The 19,978-nt window shown below is 34.7% G+C and overlaps 1 protein-coding gene across 2 annotated transcripts in view; it reads left to right on the forward strand.

The window, feature by feature from the left end:
• Positions 1-19,894, forward strand: part of LOC135166660 (kinesin-like protein Klp98A) — a 24,474-nt gene extending 4,580 nt beyond the window's left edge. Inside the window, exons 2-15 of one of the 2 annotated variants that reach the window (XM_064129135.1) lie at positions 2,690-2,759; positions 3,988-4,098; positions 5,557-5,673; positions 6,043-6,288; positions 6,812-6,984; positions 7,700-8,510; positions 8,604-8,903; positions 9,764-9,961; positions 13,374-13,496; positions 13,634-13,735; positions 13,959-14,096; positions 14,390-15,547; positions 16,935-17,204; positions 18,050-19,894. In XM_064129135.1, coding sequence (XP_063985205.1) covers positions 2,690-2,759; positions 3,988-4,098; positions 5,557-5,673; positions 6,043-6,288; positions 6,812-6,984; positions 7,700-8,510; positions 8,604-8,903; positions 9,764-9,961; positions 13,374-13,496; positions 13,634-13,735; positions 13,959-14,096; positions 14,390-15,547; positions 16,935-17,204; positions 18,050-18,295 — 4,063 coding nt within the window. In that variant the 3' untranslated portion in view covers positions 18,296-19,894. The remainder of the gene's footprint in view (positions 1-2,689; positions 2,760-3,987; positions 4,099-5,556; positions 5,674-6,042; positions 6,289-6,811; positions 6,985-7,699; positions 8,511-8,603; positions 8,904-9,763; positions 9,962-13,373; positions 13,497-13,633; positions 13,736-13,958; positions 14,097-14,389; positions 15,548-16,934; positions 17,205-18,049) is intronic. The other variant, XM_064129136.1, reaches the window with a different exon arrangement.
• Positions 19,895-19,978: the final 84 nt, after the last annotated feature.

Raw genomic sequence — 19,978 nt, forward strand, 5'->3', positions numbered from 1 at the left:
TTATTTAAGAAAATCAAGTCTTCTCCATAATTACGGTTGTTTTCGTTACGTGGGCGTACAAATTCTGCAACTTGGGGCAGATCTTCAGAAAAGTTGAAGAAGAACACAAGTTTTTTTAATGAAACTTTACAGTTGAGTTCTTATGGAAGATAATTGTTTTAAATATCATAAAGTCTGGGGTTTCCTTGAATCTATGTAAAAATCTGCAGGGTCTTATCTTATTTTTAAGATATAAAATTTCATATGCTCTGGCACTATTCATTCTGGGAACAGTATCGTCAAAAACTTATTAATGGAATGCAAAGTAAACTATTTTTGATCTTATGAAATTCCCTATTTTCTGAAAATTTTTAAAATAAACATTATTGTTAATTGACTCGTTCTTCACCTCATATAAATTAGATATTTTAAGATATTGGAGACTACCAAATGTTGAAGAAGTAAGAAGATATTTTATGTATATTTCTGTTTGAAAAAAAACATCTTTTTGTAGCAGAATAAACCAATAGGTTTGAATACATAAATAAATTGAAAAAAAAAGTTTATGTACTAATATTTGTGCAAATTATCGTGTTCTGTTGACACGTGTGAATGATAGAAAAAGAACATCTGCAAAATGATAAATTTGAACTGACATTGGTAAATAAATTTTTCGCCCTGAAGATAATTTTCTGCCCATTTCTACTTGAGAACGTTGAACCACAGGCATTCATTTGGTGGACTGTAGGAAAGTCTGATAACTGACAATAGAATCGTGTGTTTTGTCGTATCCGGAACTGCATTTGTGTTGGCATTCTCCAAGATTCCAGTGGAGCTCTATTACAATTATACTGAAATAGTGTATTATGCAATATTTGTAGACAGATGATGATTATGCACAACCACAAAGGCGGTAAGAGCCTGAAGCGTGTGATGGCCTCTGTGCAAGTGCATTATCATCAGAACTAAACTAGTTGCAAATATAACTTTACATCGCAAGTGCGTGAAAAATGTATTTCATTACATTCGTTGTCAAATTTAGTATCAGCTCGAAGAATTTTAATTGGAACTTTATTTCGATCAACTTTAATTGAATTTTAATGGGAACTAAAGTGATTAATTAATTCAATATCTTTTATTTACTTTTCGTCGCTTGAGTCCATACTTGTAAAGACATTTTTTATTTAGAGTCACTGGACTCAGTAGCTCACTCGGTAATAGTGCTCGGCGCGATACTGGGGGGTTAGGGTTCCATTCCTGGCTGAGTTAAAACGGAAATTTTTCCTTCTAATTGTAATTCTCTTCCAATTTTTTTGTGTACTACACAGGACTAGGTATTTAACATGTAGTACCTTTAGCCAGGGCCCGTAAAGAAATCATATAAGAAGCATGTAATTGAAAGCTGTTGACCAATTGGATCAAAGTTCTGGACTGTCTAGCTCAACGGAGTTACCCGAGCGAATTTGGGTCAGGTAGCCTGAGTCAGGATCACAAATTGATCCGATCGTAGTCGGATTCCATCTGATCAGATCTGCACTCATCAGAAATTGATCAGATTTGATTCAGTTGATGTGGGCAGACACAATGGCAACAACGCTGAGGAGATCCTGATTAGAATCTGATGATGTGGACATTATCGTAGTCTGAGGTCATATAAATTTGGTCATATTCCCCTGTCGTCAATCAGAAGTCAGATATTCTGAAAGTACTATGATCTAAATGATCATACTCACCTGATTACAATTTTCAAAGGATATATTTGAGAATTGTCAATTGTATGGCATTGTAACAGCTTTTCTTCAATTTAATTATTATCTCATTCTTTCTGTTCAAATTGATATTCATGGATATATTATTTATTTAGATGTCAAGTCCTAAATTAACTCCTCATGTCTTAATGTATTTATGTCTAAATGTATTTAGACATAAGGTGTTGATTTATTACGATAAAATTGTTCATTATGTGCATTGATAATATTTAATTTGATAAACGTTGTGATAAATATACGCAACCAATCCCTTTTTTGGCTTTACTGATAATTTGATTGGAATATGATGTGGGATTGATTCATGAATCAGTCATTTACGTCAGAGGTGAATATGTACATTCTAAATAGATTCAGGTCTACCAAGCATCATCCCAACTAGATCAAATGATTTCACAAAATCAAATTAATTTGATCTGATCCAATTATGATCATAAAAACGGTTACACAATTGATCGGAACCTGATCCAATTATTTCATCGCATTTAAAACCATCATCAGCTCTCGTTCGATGCGACTTTGATCTTAACCTAAACTAGATTTTCACTCGGGTACTGCAAATAGCAAACTAGATAAAGTTAGAATTATTGAGAAAAACATCAGTTTTGTTAGCTCATGTTGTTTTATTCACAGACGGTGTGAATAAATCCTGTAAATTTAAGCTCTTTTATTGATAACAAAATATTATTAACTTGAATCTCGTTGTTCTCGCGATATGTTGATAAAATAATTTACAATTTGTGTCGCTTTGCATTTATTTCCTCAGTTCATTAATTTCTAATTTTCGAAATTATTATTTCATAACTTCCTGTTCTAGATCTATTTCTACAGTCTCTAGGAAGTCATTGGGGAGATTCGAATATGCCTGACCCATAGCCACCATCCATTAACGATCATTTGGCTTTTTTTATTCCTCTCTCTCATAACTTCTTTTTCTGTTGCAGAGAATTGGCTATGAATGCTAAGCTCATGGTACAAATGGATGGCAAGAAGACACGGATATTCAGCAGCAAGGTACGTTTGGATAACTTTAGAATGTTTTTATGTCATCATTTGCAGCTATAGAGAGTAGCTGCTAGTCGAGCGTGACTGTATTTCCGGACTGGGAGAAACTTATCCAGATTATTATAAGAGAAGAGGCTGTATTCTCGAAATATTGATTTATTAATTTTGGCAATCTGTTGATTTATGAAAATAATGGCCGTAGACACCGTCCACCGGATATTATTTTCATAATCGCACTTGGACGTTTGTTTCGGGATGAAAAATAAAATTATTAGAATTTTACTTTCTTTGCCATCACCATAATTCTCATAAACAAAATCATCATCGAATGTACTGAGGAATTTTATCCCCTTCTGATGATCTCCATTACACACACTGAGATAAAAATGTAGTAATACGAAAGGATTATTTTTTTATTCAAACCCTCAGTGTTTTTCAATAGTAGCAATGGAATAAATCCCTGATGATACGAAGTATCTGGGTACTTTTGGTGGATTGTGTGATTAAAGTGTATGCGTCAATCGTTGATTCTGAGGGCTCCAAACACAAACCTCATGATCAGATCTATCGTATGTTCCTCTGGATTCCCTGAATATTTCATCACATTTAAATAATTATTTGAATGCATTCTGTCGATCTGAAAATTTATCGTAGGCGACATCAATAGAATCGCATGCAGTAAGATATTTTCAATAGAATAATAACACGTTTTCAAAGGAATATGTTATTATCTAAATTTTATAGGAAATCCACTGATAAAAAGACAATCTAAAATGTTGAAACAAGGGAATTCTATTTTCAAAGAAAAGAACATGCATCCAACCACATCTATTCCGTAGAATCTACGATATTTTTCTCTCAGTGCACGCCCTGAAACACCTCACAAGGTACAGAATCTTCACCGTCGGCTCGGATCTCGATTCAGCATTTGTTTTCCACTGTGTCTGGAAAAATATTGTATTTTTAATATGCGGTTTTTCAAAGTATAATTTCATGCCACTGCAGATCGACGAAAGATAATTTTCAGAGGCAATCGTTACTATCAATTATATATTTTTTCATATTTTACGAGGATTCAAGATTGTTCCTCCGTGGGCGGCATCGAGAAAGTGCCCCAATTTTTCCCGACTTTGCTCAGGGCTAGTTCCAACCACACCCATCGAATATACACTCACAATCGTAAAAGAAAATGTAAATAGTTAAGTTGATTGATTTTGTTATTTGTTTTTTTTTCTAGAGTCCTGGTGGATGCAGAGACATTGACAAGGAAACGTACAAAGACTTCACATTCGATCATTCCTATTGGTCCTTTGATACTGGTGATGGAAACTATGCATCGCAAGAAGAAGTGAGTAAGAATAGTCTTCAGAGTTTTAGCTGACTCTTTCACCGTCGAATCGTTGCCATTTTCGGTTTTATTCGATTTCACTGTCAATCACTTTTCTTTTAAAATTGTACCACTGAATGCTTGTCTGCCCCAAATTCGAGAGCTCAATATTGCTAACAATACAAAGCAGTGATAGAACGATTTATTCATTCCAATTGACATTCGTTGACTATTAAAGAAGGACAGCGTCCAATATGATCAATTCAACATTCGCTCATAGCTGACGAATGGCTCACTTGGATGATGCATCTAAAGCTAAAGAAAGTTCATCAATTTACAAATGTAGCTCAATCAAATCATCTCAATTTTTGCGAGATTACAAGACTTTTAAGTAATTTTTTCTTAGCTCTAAATGTACTTTTTTAGTTTTTTTTTCTCCACTTATTCCCTCATCGTTATGAAAAATTAATAATTAATCCAAAAAACTAGTATTTTTGCTAAAAGAGAATTGCGATGTGAGTGTCTTTAATTTGTTTCCACAAATTGAATTATTTTAATTATGATCGTATTTTTTTCAACCAATTTTCATTTCTCGAAAATTCGATTTCATGTGGTCATTTATTTTATTACTCCTCCATTAAAAATTGACATAACAGTCTACATTCCTGTTGTATTTTGCAATATACATTTTAGGATACATTTTAGGATTTATTTTTTTCTCCATTGTTAACTTCAGAGAAAATATGTGTTAAAGGCCCCAAATAACTAAAATATAAATTCAGCTCAGTATACACGACAATTGTAATTTTCAATGCTTTTTGGCAATGACCATATTTGAAATAACATTATACTCGAATTGTTATATCCTTTGTGTTCAACAAACTTGTCCATAATTGTTATTATGAAATTTGGTTTTTACAATATAATGATTGCATGATCATTGTAAATTTAATACAAAAATTGAAAACTATAAAACACCTTTTTCTAGCCAACACATGGACTTGCTTTGTTGGCTGTCATTTCAGTGCATAAAAAAATTTAAATTATTTATCTAAAAACCATTCCATACTCTTTTTTCTTTAACAACATACCATAAACTACGCGCGCAAAGTGCGTGCTTACACCTAGTGAATGAAAACGATGGGAGTGAATGACTAGAGAGAAATGAAAAAACAATTGCGATGATGAATTCAATGATGGCGAGAAGCCGTCAACTTGCCAAAATTATTTATAACGGTTTCACAATCCTTTTTTAGTAATCCTCATCAATCACACCTACCGTGATTGGAATTTACGGCGCAGAATGGTCACGATGTCCGTCTTATCGTCTCAAAGGTGTCTGTTTCCGTACGAAGTAGATGCATAGCATCATAATTACATCACAGAATAAATTAAGAATCAGAGAAAACGAACGAGCGCGTCTGTTACTTGACTTTCATACCATTTAAGGTGTCCTCATATTTACCATTACCGTTTCAGGTATTCTATGATCTCGGAACAGATGTCATTGAGAGTGCTTTTGCTGGATACAACGCCTGTGTTTTCGCCTACGGTCAGACTGGATCGGGAAAAACGTTTACAATGATGGGCTCGCCGGTAATTATTATCTCTCTATGAATGATTACTCCACTGAGTGAAAAATATCGTTGATTTTACGAAATATATTTTGTTCGATGCATATTCTTTCGTAACAATAAACAATTCTATTGTTTCAACATTTTAATTCTTGATTTTTGCAGTGGGTTCCCCATAGAGAGTAGATAATGAAATATTCCTTTGAAAATGGGTCATTATTTCATTAAAAATATGTTATTGCATGCGATTCCATTGATATCGCCTACAATGAGTTGTCATTTCACGAAACTACGTTTTTTTTAATTTTTGAAGTGAAGTCAATGATTTCTTCTCGGAAAATTAATAAATAAATCAATATTTATCTTAACTACTTTGGGCCTTAATTACTAGGAAGCCCAGGGCCTAATCCCAAGGATATGCAAGACTTTATTCGCGAGGATGGCAGCGGGAAAGGAAACAGGCGCATCTTACAGGACAGAAGTTTCATTTCTTGAGATTCATAATGAACGAGTACGAGATCTTTTGAGGCCAGACCAGAATCAATCACATTCCCTAAAGGTCCGAGAGCATCCAAAAAGGGGGCCTTATGTCCAGGACCTGTCTAATCACTTGGTTTATGATTACACTGACATTCAGGTGAGTGCTTCTCATGAATATTTCAACACGAATGACGATGTTGAATTGATTTTTATTGCAGTTATTTCGAAAATAAAAGAATGAAGAATTAAAAAATTGAATAACTACAATTTAAAACATAGAAAATATATAAATTAATAAACATAAAATGATACTAAACCCATCAGTAGCCAGTGTTAAACTGTAACAAGTAAAAATTGAAATTTTCCACAGTTGAGCATTTATCTTCGAAGCGAGGGATTTTATGAGAAAATGTTAAAACCTCTTTCGAGCAATAAAAACTAAAAAATGGAAAAAACTGATTTTCAATTTTTTGTTTAGTTTGTTACGAGCACTTCAGTCTGCCCCCAATTTTAGTACATTGGAGACGGGAATTAACAATTTCCGCACTAAAAAGTCAACCAAAATGGCGGTCTGTTTCTGACGTGCCCCGTCATGCCCCGGCCTCCTCTACATGTTAACAAAAAAATGAATGTTGTTAGATAACTTAATAGATATATACTTGACTCTTTTGGCATTGCAGGAATACATGGTGCGAGGAAATACGCACAGAACAACTGCAAGTACAAATATGAACGATGTGAGCAGTAGAAGTCACGCGATATTTACAATAACATTCGTGCAGGCTGGATTTTCCGAAGGAAACTTGCCATCGGAGACTGTTTCTAAGGTGCATCTGGTAGACTTGGCTGGAAGGTAAAGTAACAACAATAAATTTCATTCGGCCGAAATTCTCTTTGTCTCCGAAAAAATTCAAGATCAGTTCCCTGGCCGCCCGGGCGAAAACGTTTTTTTCACGTTTCTCTCGCTCCTGGGAGCTTTATTGACATCTGGGGGTTCACAAATGCGAAAAAAAACATCATCCGGTCGCTCAATTCGATTTTGGCGAAAATCACTTTCACTCCGGAAAAAAATCATGATCAGTCCTTTAAATATTCTACTTTTAAGTGTTCTCATTGATCACTGTAAATTCGAATATTAGATTATTAGGAAATATAAAAAATCGATGGGATTTAATGCGTGAATAATTTATTTAATAAATCAGTAAACACATGCAAAGAGCACAATATTGCATCTAATTAAATAACAATTACATTACGAAGATTACTATAGTACCACTCAAAATTCTGTAGCTCGGCTCTAACTACTAATTTTGTTATTGATCCAGTGCTCGACTATCTCGTCAACGCTATTAGCACTTTCAACATGTGGAAAGCTACAATTTCCAATAATTGAACGTCAATTAGTGAACACTAGTTGAAATATTTGTAAATGAAAAACAAATTAATCAGATTCCAAAAGCATGATTGAGAAATTGAAAGAAAACTGAATGCAGGTTTCACATATTCATTGTTTCCATCCCTCCAGATCCATTCTTGACCCATAATTCACTAATGCTAAATCATTCCAGTGAACGAGCGAATGCAACAGGAGCCACAGGCCAGCGATTAAAAGAGGGCGCCCATATAAATAAATCCCTGGTAACCTTGGGGTCAGTCATCTCCGCCCTGGCAGAAGTCTCTCAATCCTCCACCGACTCAAACAACATTCGAAAAAGCGTTTTTATCCCCTACAGAGACTCAGTCCTCACATGGCTATTGAAGGATTCCCTCGGTGGGAACTCCAAGACGATAATGATTGCCGCAATCAGTCCAGCTGACTGCAATTATGGAGAAACACTGAGCACCCTTCGATATGCTAATAGAGCTAAGAACATCATAAATAAACCAACTATAAATGAGGACGCAAATGTAAAATTAATTCGTGAATTGAGAGAAGAGATTCTAAAACTGAAATCGATGATGGGAAAGGATATGAGTCTAGAAAAGCCTCCCCAGCAGAAGGTTTTGCTGGCGCAAATACATGAGAAACAAGAGCAGGAGAAAGTCTTGACGGAGGAATGGACGGAGAAATGGAGGGAGACACAGAAAATTTTACAAGAACAAAAAGCCCTGGGATTACGTAAAAGTGGAGTTGGAGTTGTACTGGACTCTGAAATGCCTCATCTCGTGGGTATTGATGATGATTTATTGAGTACTGGGGTTACTCTGTATCATTTGAAAGAGGGAAAGACTCTGGTGGGTACAGAGGAAGCCATTTCTCTGCAGGATATTGCCCTGACTGGTCCAGATGTCGAACCTGAACATTGTATCGTTGAACTCATTGCTGGGGTGGCTACTTTACTGCCACTATCACCTCATTGTTGGATCAATATGGTTCAGGTGAGGAGTCGCTTAGTAATTCGTTTCTTGCGAGGATGTAGCATTGTTTTAATTAATTTAATTAAAATTTTATTTTACTTATTCTCCATTTAGGTGGACAAACCTACGAGATTATCTCAGGGATGCATTATTCTCCTTGGTAGAAATAACATGTTCAGGTACAATGATCCTGTCGAGGCTGCAAAATTGAGGAAAGAAGGCGGATCTGGTAATGGCAATCTGCAATCGACGGTTGTTAATCTATCAAGATTATCACTACTCAGTTGGAGTGTTTCGGATCTTCATGTGTCGACCTCCAGCGATAATTTACTAAACTCGAGTGAGGATTTGAGAGCTCTTGAAGAATTAGAACAACAAAAGGCAGCTTTGATTAAGGAGAAAGAAGACTTTAAGGTCAGTCGATCTATTTATTCTTTTGGTTTTACAGAAAATTGTATTAAATCACAATCAGCACGAAAAATTGAAAAAAATAAAAAACGACCCTTCTCTGTGTTTTAGAATGCGGTCAAATTTTGTTTCTTTTGGGTTAAGCTTATCCTAGCTTTTCTATAAATATTGCATTTCTCCAACCAAGTCACTACAATATTACGATAATAATCATGTTCCTCTCGAGAATGAGTATTTTGTACGTGACCTTGAATGAACTCCATTCATAATCATTTAGTTCTAAAATTTCTAATTTCCTTAACGGAAGGATTTCCATGAATGATTCAGTAGTCACAATTATTCCAGGAGTTCACTCAATGTTATAATTAATCTGATCATATTGTAGAACACTATACTTGACGCCATTCAAACGTAATCAGAATAGTCAGGGAGTTACTCGGTCTCAGAAATGAAGGATTGAAAAAATAAATACTTTCTTGAAGTAACTGGATATTTGGCGAAAATATTTTGTTTCTCAGTGTACACCAATTCATTTTTAATCTTCGATATATTTCAATGCTCCTTTTTCTGCTAAAAAATCCATGAAAAATTGCATTCCATCACCCCTACCCGGAAACACACTATTCAGTGATGGCAGAGAAAGTATGAGTAAATGCTTATTGTCACATAATCGCGATTATATACTCACTCCGCACTGTTTGTGCTGTAAATACTAGAGAAGGTCTCACTCGCTCTTGTGGTTAAGTGGAAATTATATTTAAAAGTCGAAAATTAAGAGATTGTCATGTATCAAATGTGTAATAAGGAACGCAAAAAACATTGAAAAATGAAAACTAATGACTATGTCTGCTCTCTATCCATTTTAGAAAGAACAAGAAGAAAGGGAGGAAAGATGGGCAGCGAGACGTGAAGCATTGGAGGGGGCTCAAAGGGAATTAGAAAGAGAATGGGGTGCACAATGGAAAGAATGGGCAGATGCAATAGCTGCATTAGAGGCGAAACAACGTGAATTGCGTACAAGACGACGTGTACTCGAGCAAGAAAGGCGAGACGAGATGACACAAGTAAGTGGACTGGATTCAGCAGATCCGGATGTAGATGTAATATCAATGAATTGCCAGTTTTATCTTGCCCTCATCGCACTCGGTGTTATTATCTGTTTGTCTGGCAATATCATCATTTATTCCCACGTATGTCCACTTGACATGTGACGAATTATCTCAAATTATTGGTATGGTAAACGTTATGCACAATTATGTCAAAAATTCCTAGCTGGTCCCAGGAATTTATAGGTAGATTTTCATGAATCTATGAGATTATATTCAGTTCGGATAATTTTTCACATATTTGTGAAGTCAATATTCACTGGATTAATGGCTGGAATGGGTGAATTATGAATGACAAAAAGCCAGGAATTTTAAGCATTTTAAGTATCGTTTGAGTGATGAAATTTTGATTTTTATAGAGGATCCTCTGAAGGGAAGGTGGGTTTCAAGGAATAATATGAAAGTAGGATATAGTCCGATCGTTTCCAGAAGGATGATGTGTTTGATTTTAGCTGACCCTAGAACATAAACGTGTCGGTAACGATTAATTCGTGCTGCAGCGCCTCAAGTCAATCTTGTTATGGAATGAAAATAGCACAAGTAAATTTATTTTATTACTCTGAGACACGGGCTTTCTTTTATAAACAATTTATAATATACTCGTTAATCCGAATAATATATATAAAGACCCTCACCTGACGCGGCCTGGGTCAAGGGCTGTCAGGGCTCTAGTATTTCTCTAGTGAGATATGCTTAATAAACAATTTAATAATAGTTAATTGGGCGCCAGTTGGTTTTTCGAGAGCCAACAACGTTTCCCGGAAATCTCGGGGTGTGAGAGAGTTGGAAGACCCAGTATAGACTAAAGAGAGTGAGAGAGAAAGGAGAATTAAGGCAGAAGCGTAATAAATTCACAACTTACTTTATTGACGGTAATAAGACCTGTATGTCTGGCACACCTCGGGAATCGACTCCACGTGACACAATAAATTAAATTACTTCACAATACAATAGAATTATTAATTAAGAAATTATAAATGTATGACAAAAGCACACGTACAATAATTACACGAAAGTATTCGGACGTAACACCGGGCGAAAAAGGCACCGGGACGTGTACAGTGTGATCGACAATAGCACCGGGGCAAGAGTAATCGTTTTTCCGATCGAACGACCTGTTGCGGGGTAGTTCGATCGATATTTCCGACGCATGCGCCCTTTGAGGGCGGCTAGGGTCCCTGGCAGTCGTCGTAAAGACGGGTGGTGGGTTTTTATCCCTAGGACCTAGCCTACGGTAGTCTGAGACGATTCCCGAGAGTGGGGAAATCGCCCCGACGCGAGGGGAAAATAGTACCTCCTGTCACAACTCTTTCAAAATATCATGGAAAAACGGAATTATGATATTTGACTTGTTTGTTATAAAATTTTGCCATATTGTATGAAATGATGCACAAGTTAACATTTTAATAGGTCAGAAATTCCGATTTGTTCAATATGGCAACGTGATCATTATATAATGGATTATGTACGCCTCTTTTTGTAGGTAGAGATGAAGTTTTTATTATAAGATTTAGGTGTCACTGTTTTCATTAACTTAGAAGGATCTTTTAATTGCTTACGGGAATTGAATTCTAATTTATATGAAGACATTTCCTAAATTAACGATGGATTCTTCTCAGAATCATTTACTCTCTTGGGGGCTTCATTTTAATTACGAAGGAATGAAAATCTTCATATAAATCTATCTCTGCCTGAATTATCATTAAATTTCAATAAGCAATTAAAAGCTACTCTTAATTAATTGGAAAAGTGGAAATTAATTCACATTAGGAGAACAACGGTGCTGATTTCAAAAAGATGAGTCCTTTATACAAGTTAGAAGTCAGCATTAAATTCTAATAATGGATTTAAAATGATGAGAAGGAGGGTTGATAAACAAGCCTCTTAATTATTCAAAGAGAAATGCTTGACTGCTCTTACATTTAGTGTCTGTAGGTATGTTAACTAAATATACTGATGTGAATTTAAAGCCTTCATTTGATACAAGACCACCGAGAGAACTAAGTTTACTCAAAACCAGTGCTGCGCCATCAGATGCAACTCAAGTTCATTCTTCTTCTCCAAATTGCCAATTACGATCCCCTAACAACGATAATATCATAACTCCGTTATTCCACGATATTTTGGTTCCATAACAACATTGATTTTCGGAGCTGCAGCGCTAATTGTTCGTAAACGCGAGCGTTCTTGTGGCTCTATTTATGTTTGAGGAAAAATCATCGAAATGGAAATCAAAATAAGTGAAAAACTTTTTATTCTTTTAATCATATGGAGGATCTTTTAATACGAATCTCGATCTGATCTTAGAATGGATTAGTGTGAATATCGATATAAATGAAAATCTAAACGAATCTCAAACTTTTTGCTCTTTTAATAATAAAAAAATGGATGTCACGAGATTGGATTTCGAGAATGTAAACATTTCTTCAGGATGTTCCTCAATATTTCTGATTAAGTAACCCTAATCTCGCTAGTTTTCCGGATACTCAAAAAACACTCTATATAAATTCTCTGAAATCAGAATTTCACCACTATATTTTAATTACCTGTAAAAATACTCATTTCTATTTTAAAAAAACTGTTGATATTGCTTGACAAACATTAACTGGAATGTTCTACCTAAAGTAGAAGACTTGTAAAAGCGCAAGAGCGCCGGAATAATGTACATATTAGATTATTGGTTTAGATGGTCTATGGGTTTGTTATGAGAAGAGAGGATCTATAAATTGTTATACTCAACTGTTAATAAATTAATAAATTTTTCTTACAAACATTGGCGTTTGACATCTTACATTCGAATGAGCAACGATTCTTTCGTATTTGATTTAATACATCCATTGTTGTCATTATATTTCATTTGAACGCGAGTTGCAACAAGCTGTTACATATTTTATTGATTTTTCACTAAATTTTCGTTATTAATTACAACTCGTAATTAATTATCAATATTCAATTAACAAACCCGAAGTATTTGAGAGCAAGTGAGAACGGGTAAATTGGAATATGAAAACTTGAATGGTTGAGGACAGGTAAGATATTTGAAAATGCGAAATAATTGAGAAGAGAAATTGGTGCAGTAACCATCGCATGATCGTCAGTCACTCCTTCATTTTTGTCTGATAATTTTTATTAATTATTTCTATTAATTAATTCATCCAGATCCCCACTTGTTTACACATAAGTCGAAACTGTTTTGAGTTGTACTGTACAAGTGATTTGATTCTTTTATTCATTTACTTATCTATTGATTTTGTAGAAAATGAAAAAAAAATCGTTGGACATATTTTCTTTCATATTTATTGATTATAACTTAATTACTACTGAGTTTATTTTGTTTTTGTTAACGTTGAAGTATGGTATGTGTGGCTAGGTAGAAAGTTTGTGTAGGGAAGTCGCCTCCCTTCGTACCAATCTCCAGAACAAACAGCTACAGTTCGAAGAATTCATGAGTAATCACAATGAATTGATGATACAACAACAAAATGTGATCAAGGTAAGATGAATAAATTGCTTTGGATTATATTGAAGTTGATGGATTAATGTAAATGGGTCTTGATAATTTGTATAATAATGGATGGAAATTATTATGAAGGAATTTTATCGTTAATCGAAATTTGGTTAATTTTTCAGACGGATGAGAATACCATCAGCGAGAGCAGTTTGCCAGAGTCCTGGGGAAGTTTTAATAATAAAAAATCAGTGGATACCATGAAGGAACTCGTCAATCATCATGTTTGTATTTAAATTACTTGTTTCACGATTAACTTTTTTATTATGAAAATGATGTTGGATAGGGGATTTTGTAATCTATAAATATCGCAAAATATCCGTCCTCATTATCCAAATTCAAAATTACTCATGAAAGTCAAAGTTCGAAACGTAAATTGTTTTGCTCTCTACATTTGTTGTCATCGTCTTATAATTAATTATAAAGAAACTTATTTGCTTTTAACAGAAAAAAGAATTGGCTGCGTTAGAGTCCGAACTCCATAACAAAGTCAAATCCCTGAATGAACATCAATCTCGAGTGGAAAAAATGGAAGAGGAGCTATCAGATATGGCAGACAAACAGAAGCAAATGCTCAGTCTCGAGGTAACTATTTGAATAATAAATAACACAAGTACGAAGTTTCTCTCATATTGTTTATAGTGAAGGACAATATAAATAAAAAAAAATGTAGCTGAACAGGTTTTTTGAGGGGAACCCTTCTTCCTTCAGGCTTTCCATAAAACGTTAATTCACTATTATAACGAGCCGTGTCCGTAACGGTTTTCCTTTGCTTTTTAGTCTCAAACTCACTGTAGTTTCATTGGAAAGCAAAAAACCATTGTCTACAATGGACTTAAATCCCACGATTCACGATTTCACTGTTTCCTCTCTTCTAGTTTGAGGGTCAAGGGATAACCGAAAAGAAGCTCGTTTTGGCCAAACGCACCCAGGAACAACTCCAGGAGCTCCTCAAACGCAAACAATCTCTCTCCCTAAATCTAAAACGTACGCTTCCAGCCTCTTCCGGTCGTTCCAGCAGTTCCAGCGATGTTTTAGCAAGCTGTGATCTGAAATCCTTCCAGGACGCCTGCAATCGCAAGCTGAGAATCGCTTCAGCTCTCTGTCTGTTGCCTCCTGACTTCAGCATGTCCACCGATACAAGTGAGACCTTCCACACAGCAGCAGCTGACACTCCAGACCTCCAGTCATTTCCGTCCTCGCCCAATGTAGTTGAACCCGTCAGCTCCATCGAGTCCCATGAGGCAATTAACTCACCAGATGAACATTTTCTCGACCTAAATGACCGTAAGACCGATGAGGATCCTGGAATATTGCCCTCAAGTGAAGACAAAATTGATGAGTACATGATAAATCATCAAACGATAACTTCCAATGAGCCTATCGGCGATGAATCGATAATTCTTCAAACGTCTTCAGAATCAGAGAAACAAGAAAAAAAGACTGAATTAGTGAGTGATAATTATAAGATAATTGAGCAAAGTGATGACAATAAAGAATTAACTAGTGATTTAGGTGAGACTTCTAAAGATAATGATGATGATGATGATAATGATGAAGAAGATAGGACATTTGCAAGTCATGCGAGAGGATCAGTAGAGACTTTAAGCACTGATCATCATGAGAATCAGGCGATGAAGAGGCTCAACCAGAGGATAACACGACAGAAGATGACGGTTATGAGATGTCTTGAGTCTGGTGCACCAGCTAAGGATGATTTGAATCGACAGATTCTCGTACTTCAGGATCTTCACAGGCAGCAGATTGAGCTTGAGATCTGGCTACGGAAGAGGGGAAAGGAGTACGAGATGAGGGGGGGTTTGGAAAGGGTGGAAGGAAGGGTGGATTATATGGAGACAGAGTCTGAAGATGAGAACTGGAATTCTGGAGTGGAAAGTGGGATTGGTGGAGTTGGGCGAGGATCGCCGGGAGGGAGGGATGTTATGAGCGATCAGGATGAGGAGAGGAAGCAGAGTCTGAGGAATGGAGCGCAAAAGGGGCCGGTCAGCAGGGGATATTCTTCGGTTTACCTTACCGTGAGTGTTTTTTAAATATTTGAACGGATAAAGGGAAATTACGGGACTAATAGATCGGGTGTTATTTGATAAAACGGGTAAATAAACCAACGATGAAGTCTAATGATGATTTCAAGTGAACACAATCCCCTAAACAATCTCCATGATAATTATGTATATGATATGATGTAATGATCACGATCATTACATGATGCTCATGTGACCATCTTGAACAAACCAAACAAAATGTTGATTTTGGAAATTTCTTTATGTCCAGCATTTCATACAACATGTCAGTATTTTATAACAAACAAACATAATATCATAACTTCGTTTATTTGTGATAACTTCAAACGGAATTGGTTTCATCGTTATCATTCTAGTTTTACGTTAAGGCCTGATTGGATAGACTAAACTATATCGAATGGATAGTTTTTGTTTTTATATTTTATTTAACACTTTGGTGCAGTCCTGCATCAACTATAAATGCACTGAAAAAATGAAAATATTCTGAAGAAAAACTAAAAATATAGAACCTGGTTTTTTAAATTTATATTTTATGATAAATGCAATAATTGCAAACCGGATAATGCCTGATTGGGTGGAGCTGGAGGGAAGGAGAGAGCGGGGTGGGCTATAAAATTAAACGATTTCCCACGGAATTCATGGAGCATTATTTTAAAATAACGAAAAATTAGTAAATATTTTTAAAAAATTTTAAATTATCTAGTCTTACCGTAAAATGCCTAAAACTCTGGGAATTAGAAAAGTTTAAGTGAGGTTGTGATCAGCTATCACTTTGCAACATCAGCACATTTTGCATCACCAAATAGCAGCATGAATTTGGCCACCCCTCCAGTTATTTCGCAATAAAGTGACAGTTGATTGTCACAATTGAATTTCTTAAATTCCCCGGGTTCTATGTATTTTACGGTAACACTATAGTAATTAAAAAATTTCTAAAAATTGTTTAAAAAATTTCAGAGAACAACTTTTTACGATTGGTAAAAAGTGGGCTTCCCTCTCCCTGACAGGCTAAAGTGACAGCTAATTGCCACCTCACGAAAAGTTTTCTGATTCCCAGAGTTTTGCACATAATAGAGTAAGACTATTGATATTAAAAAATTGCCAAAAATAATTTATAATTTTTCAGAGAACGACATTTTAAAATAATCCTCCTTGAACTCTTCAGGAAATCATTTACTTTTATAGCCGGGTCCTGTATTTTCATTTTTTTGTACATCTCTGCTTGATGCAAGATTGCACCGAAGTTGCAGATAAAATATAAAAACAAAAATTATCTATTCCAGATAGCTCAGTATATCCAACCGAACGATAAATGTTCAAGAAAGGCATTAATACTGGTCATAATAGAACCATGATAAATCATAAATGGATTTTCTTACAGAGCCTCAATCGTGGAGATCGACTAGGCAGTCCCTATTCCCTCTCAATTACAAGATCACTACCATCACTGATACCTAGTGATAGCCCAGCCGATGCTGTCATCAATATGATCATCTCCGTACCCTCATACGTCATACGTGGAGCCGGCACCTCGAGTCACTACGAGTACGAAGTTCGTGTCGTTGCTGTTGATGATAGTTGGACACTTTTACGTCGCTACCGACGATTCCGAGAACTTTATGTCAGCATGAGGCAGAAATATGACGGAAAGGTAAGTAAAATTAAGTCTGTCAACTCTATTCACATTGAAAATGTTTGAAAGGACCTTAAAAAGGAGCTCTAGTCCCCTCCAAGCAATGGTACTTCTAAATATTTCGCGTTTTGCAATTTTTCAATTAAATTTACATGATGAAATATTAAGAAAACTGTTTTTTAAGCATTTCTTCATGCAAATAAGAGATGATATTCGTGAAATTGTGGATTATTTTTGATAAAATTACAAATGGCGATTTTCTCACATCTAATTATGAAAAGTTCAAATATTTATTTTTTATTACAGTACTTAGCTTATTTATTTTTATCTAGGACACTGGATGGAATCTTGATTTGATAACTTTTTCAAAAATCAATAAAATGAATTGAGACCAAAATTGCAATTCTTAATGTAATCTAGTTTTCCACATCTTTTTTAATGTTCACTAATCTTGGATTTACCGTAAACTCAAAGCTGCGTTAATTAAATTTGCAAAAAATAAAGCGCAAATCTGAACATTTGGTGTAAAACCATAGCGTGTATGAGTCTAGTTTTTGAGCAATATTTGCGAATGTAAGAGATATCGACATAACATTTATTGTAGCACTCAATTCGCTCCATAAAAGCTTACAATAAAAATTTTATAATCTTCCTTAGATTTCGAGGTATTCATCAAAAACTAATCAACCGTTAAAAGTCACTTATCTCGCTTTACCACTTCGCTAACGAATGTTAATTTTAAAAAATGAGTTTCTATTCTCTTCTCCCTTGGATTTTCTATCTGTATTATGTCCATACTCTAGACTGAAGCGCGCGAAGTGCTAGTGATTTAAAAATTTACCCAATTATCTTGTGATTTTCAGGTATCATCAATTCGCTTTCCACCACGGCAGGTATTTCCTAGATACGAAATAGTTGCTAAACAACGAAGAAAACGTCTGGAAGAATATCTCAGGCGATTAATTCAAGTTTGTTCGGAATTACCCAATTGCGAGCCTCTCTATAAATTCCGAGGGAATCTTAGTAACATCGATAAAAAATCACTTCTTGAATTCAGTTCATTCTTCAGACGTGGTACATTTGAGAGCAGCAAATACGGGACCAGCTAAAAAATACGGTTTGGGTCACATTGTTGGCTCTTATTATTTTTAATTTTATTCAGTTTGACAGCTGATAATTTTGTAATATGAAATTATTATTTATTTTTTCTTCTACGATGAATGATAATAGTTTTTTTGCGAATGTAATTCTATTCAAAATAGAAATCTACATTTTACTACTCGTTTTTGGCGATTGTGATTTTTCAGAGAAAAAAATACTTCAAACAATTGCAACATAAAGAAGTAAAAATTAGTAGAACAATTCTTATTGAATAATTACGTCGTTAATGAATAGTTCTAGAGGGAAATGTTAGATATAATTTTATGACTGATATAATCAAGAAAATATTGTCGACTACAAGGCCGGTCTTTTAATATTTTCTTCTGAATCGATTAAATTATTCCCGAAATAATTAATGAATCGAAGAGCAATATTTTTAAAGAAAAATTGAGATGAAAAAATTATCTCTCGGTACATTTTACGTTTGGTTACCGTTAGATATTTAATCTCTTCCTCATTCAGTCAATTATGTAATTTATTTGTTTATGTCCCACTGGGAGCAATTGTTCGATTGATTAGAGGAAAGAGGGGTGACGGAGGAGGAGGATAGATGAGAATAAATGATATTAAAGTGGCCTCATTAAATAGCAAGTATTGCATTATCGCTTCGGCAAATATCAGTATTCAATTAAAGTACGCACTAAGAAATTTTTAAATGTAATAACTTAATTTAAAAATATCGGGTTATAAATGAATTTATAGAATAAGTTGCATTAAATTGTGGAGAGAGTAATTTTGAAAATTTGTAACTAACGCGGAAGAATTTTAAAGGCTAGTTATGGAACAATTTCCACCTAAGGGCCCTGGTGATGATGATTTTAAACTAATTGAGATGATTGGATCTGAATGTAACTGGAAATTAGATCAATTATTTAATTAATTAACACTTGCAACTTGGTCATACATCACGATCGGAATGGTTCGTCACAGAACCGTCACCTTTTGAAAAAACATCACATTTTCAGGCCTTTAAAACGTTGCAATTATTAATTAATAATAGTTATGTCTGACATGAATGTTCTATGACGAATGTTCCATGAAAAAATGTAAGTATAACACTAGTGCTTGATCAAAAATCAAGAAACATGTCCCTAAATCTACTCATTAGTGAAGTATTTGAACAATTAGCAAATTGAAAATTCTAAATCTGTCTAAACTATAATCCTAATTAATTACGGAACCATCTTGTGAATGTCACCAAACTTTTTTTTGCAGAGAATTGAATTCTCGATAAAAAAAATGTAGTCTTTCGATGTATGATGTAATTTCCGCAATGAACATGATAATTGCGGGTTTAAAATGAAATGAATCTCAACTTGAATGCTTTTTCAACATATAATCTGAAAAACAATATGTTGAATACAGAAAATGATTTATGATCTGAAACCTACTAAATTATATTAGTTCATTACAATTATAATAATGTTACCTTGCACTTAATTAATCATTAAAACATCTCAACATGGGCCTCAAGTGGAATCGAGCGAATTAGCTTATAAATGTTGAAGAAAAAAAATATCGCACATAAATAAATTATATTAACATGATATTGTTATTAGTTTTGTGTTGAAAGAGATTTATTCGTATGCAATACAATTTTGCCTAAGGAAGAAATAATCATTAGCCGAGAC

Source organism: Diachasmimorpha longicaudata, chromosome 10, assembly GCF_034640455.1.
Source record: "Diachasmimorpha longicaudata isolate KC_UGA_2023 chromosome 10, iyDiaLong2, whole genome shotgun sequence".
Taxonomy (NCBI): domain Eukaryota; kingdom Metazoa; phylum Arthropoda; class Insecta; order Hymenoptera; family Braconidae; genus Diachasmimorpha; species Diachasmimorpha longicaudata.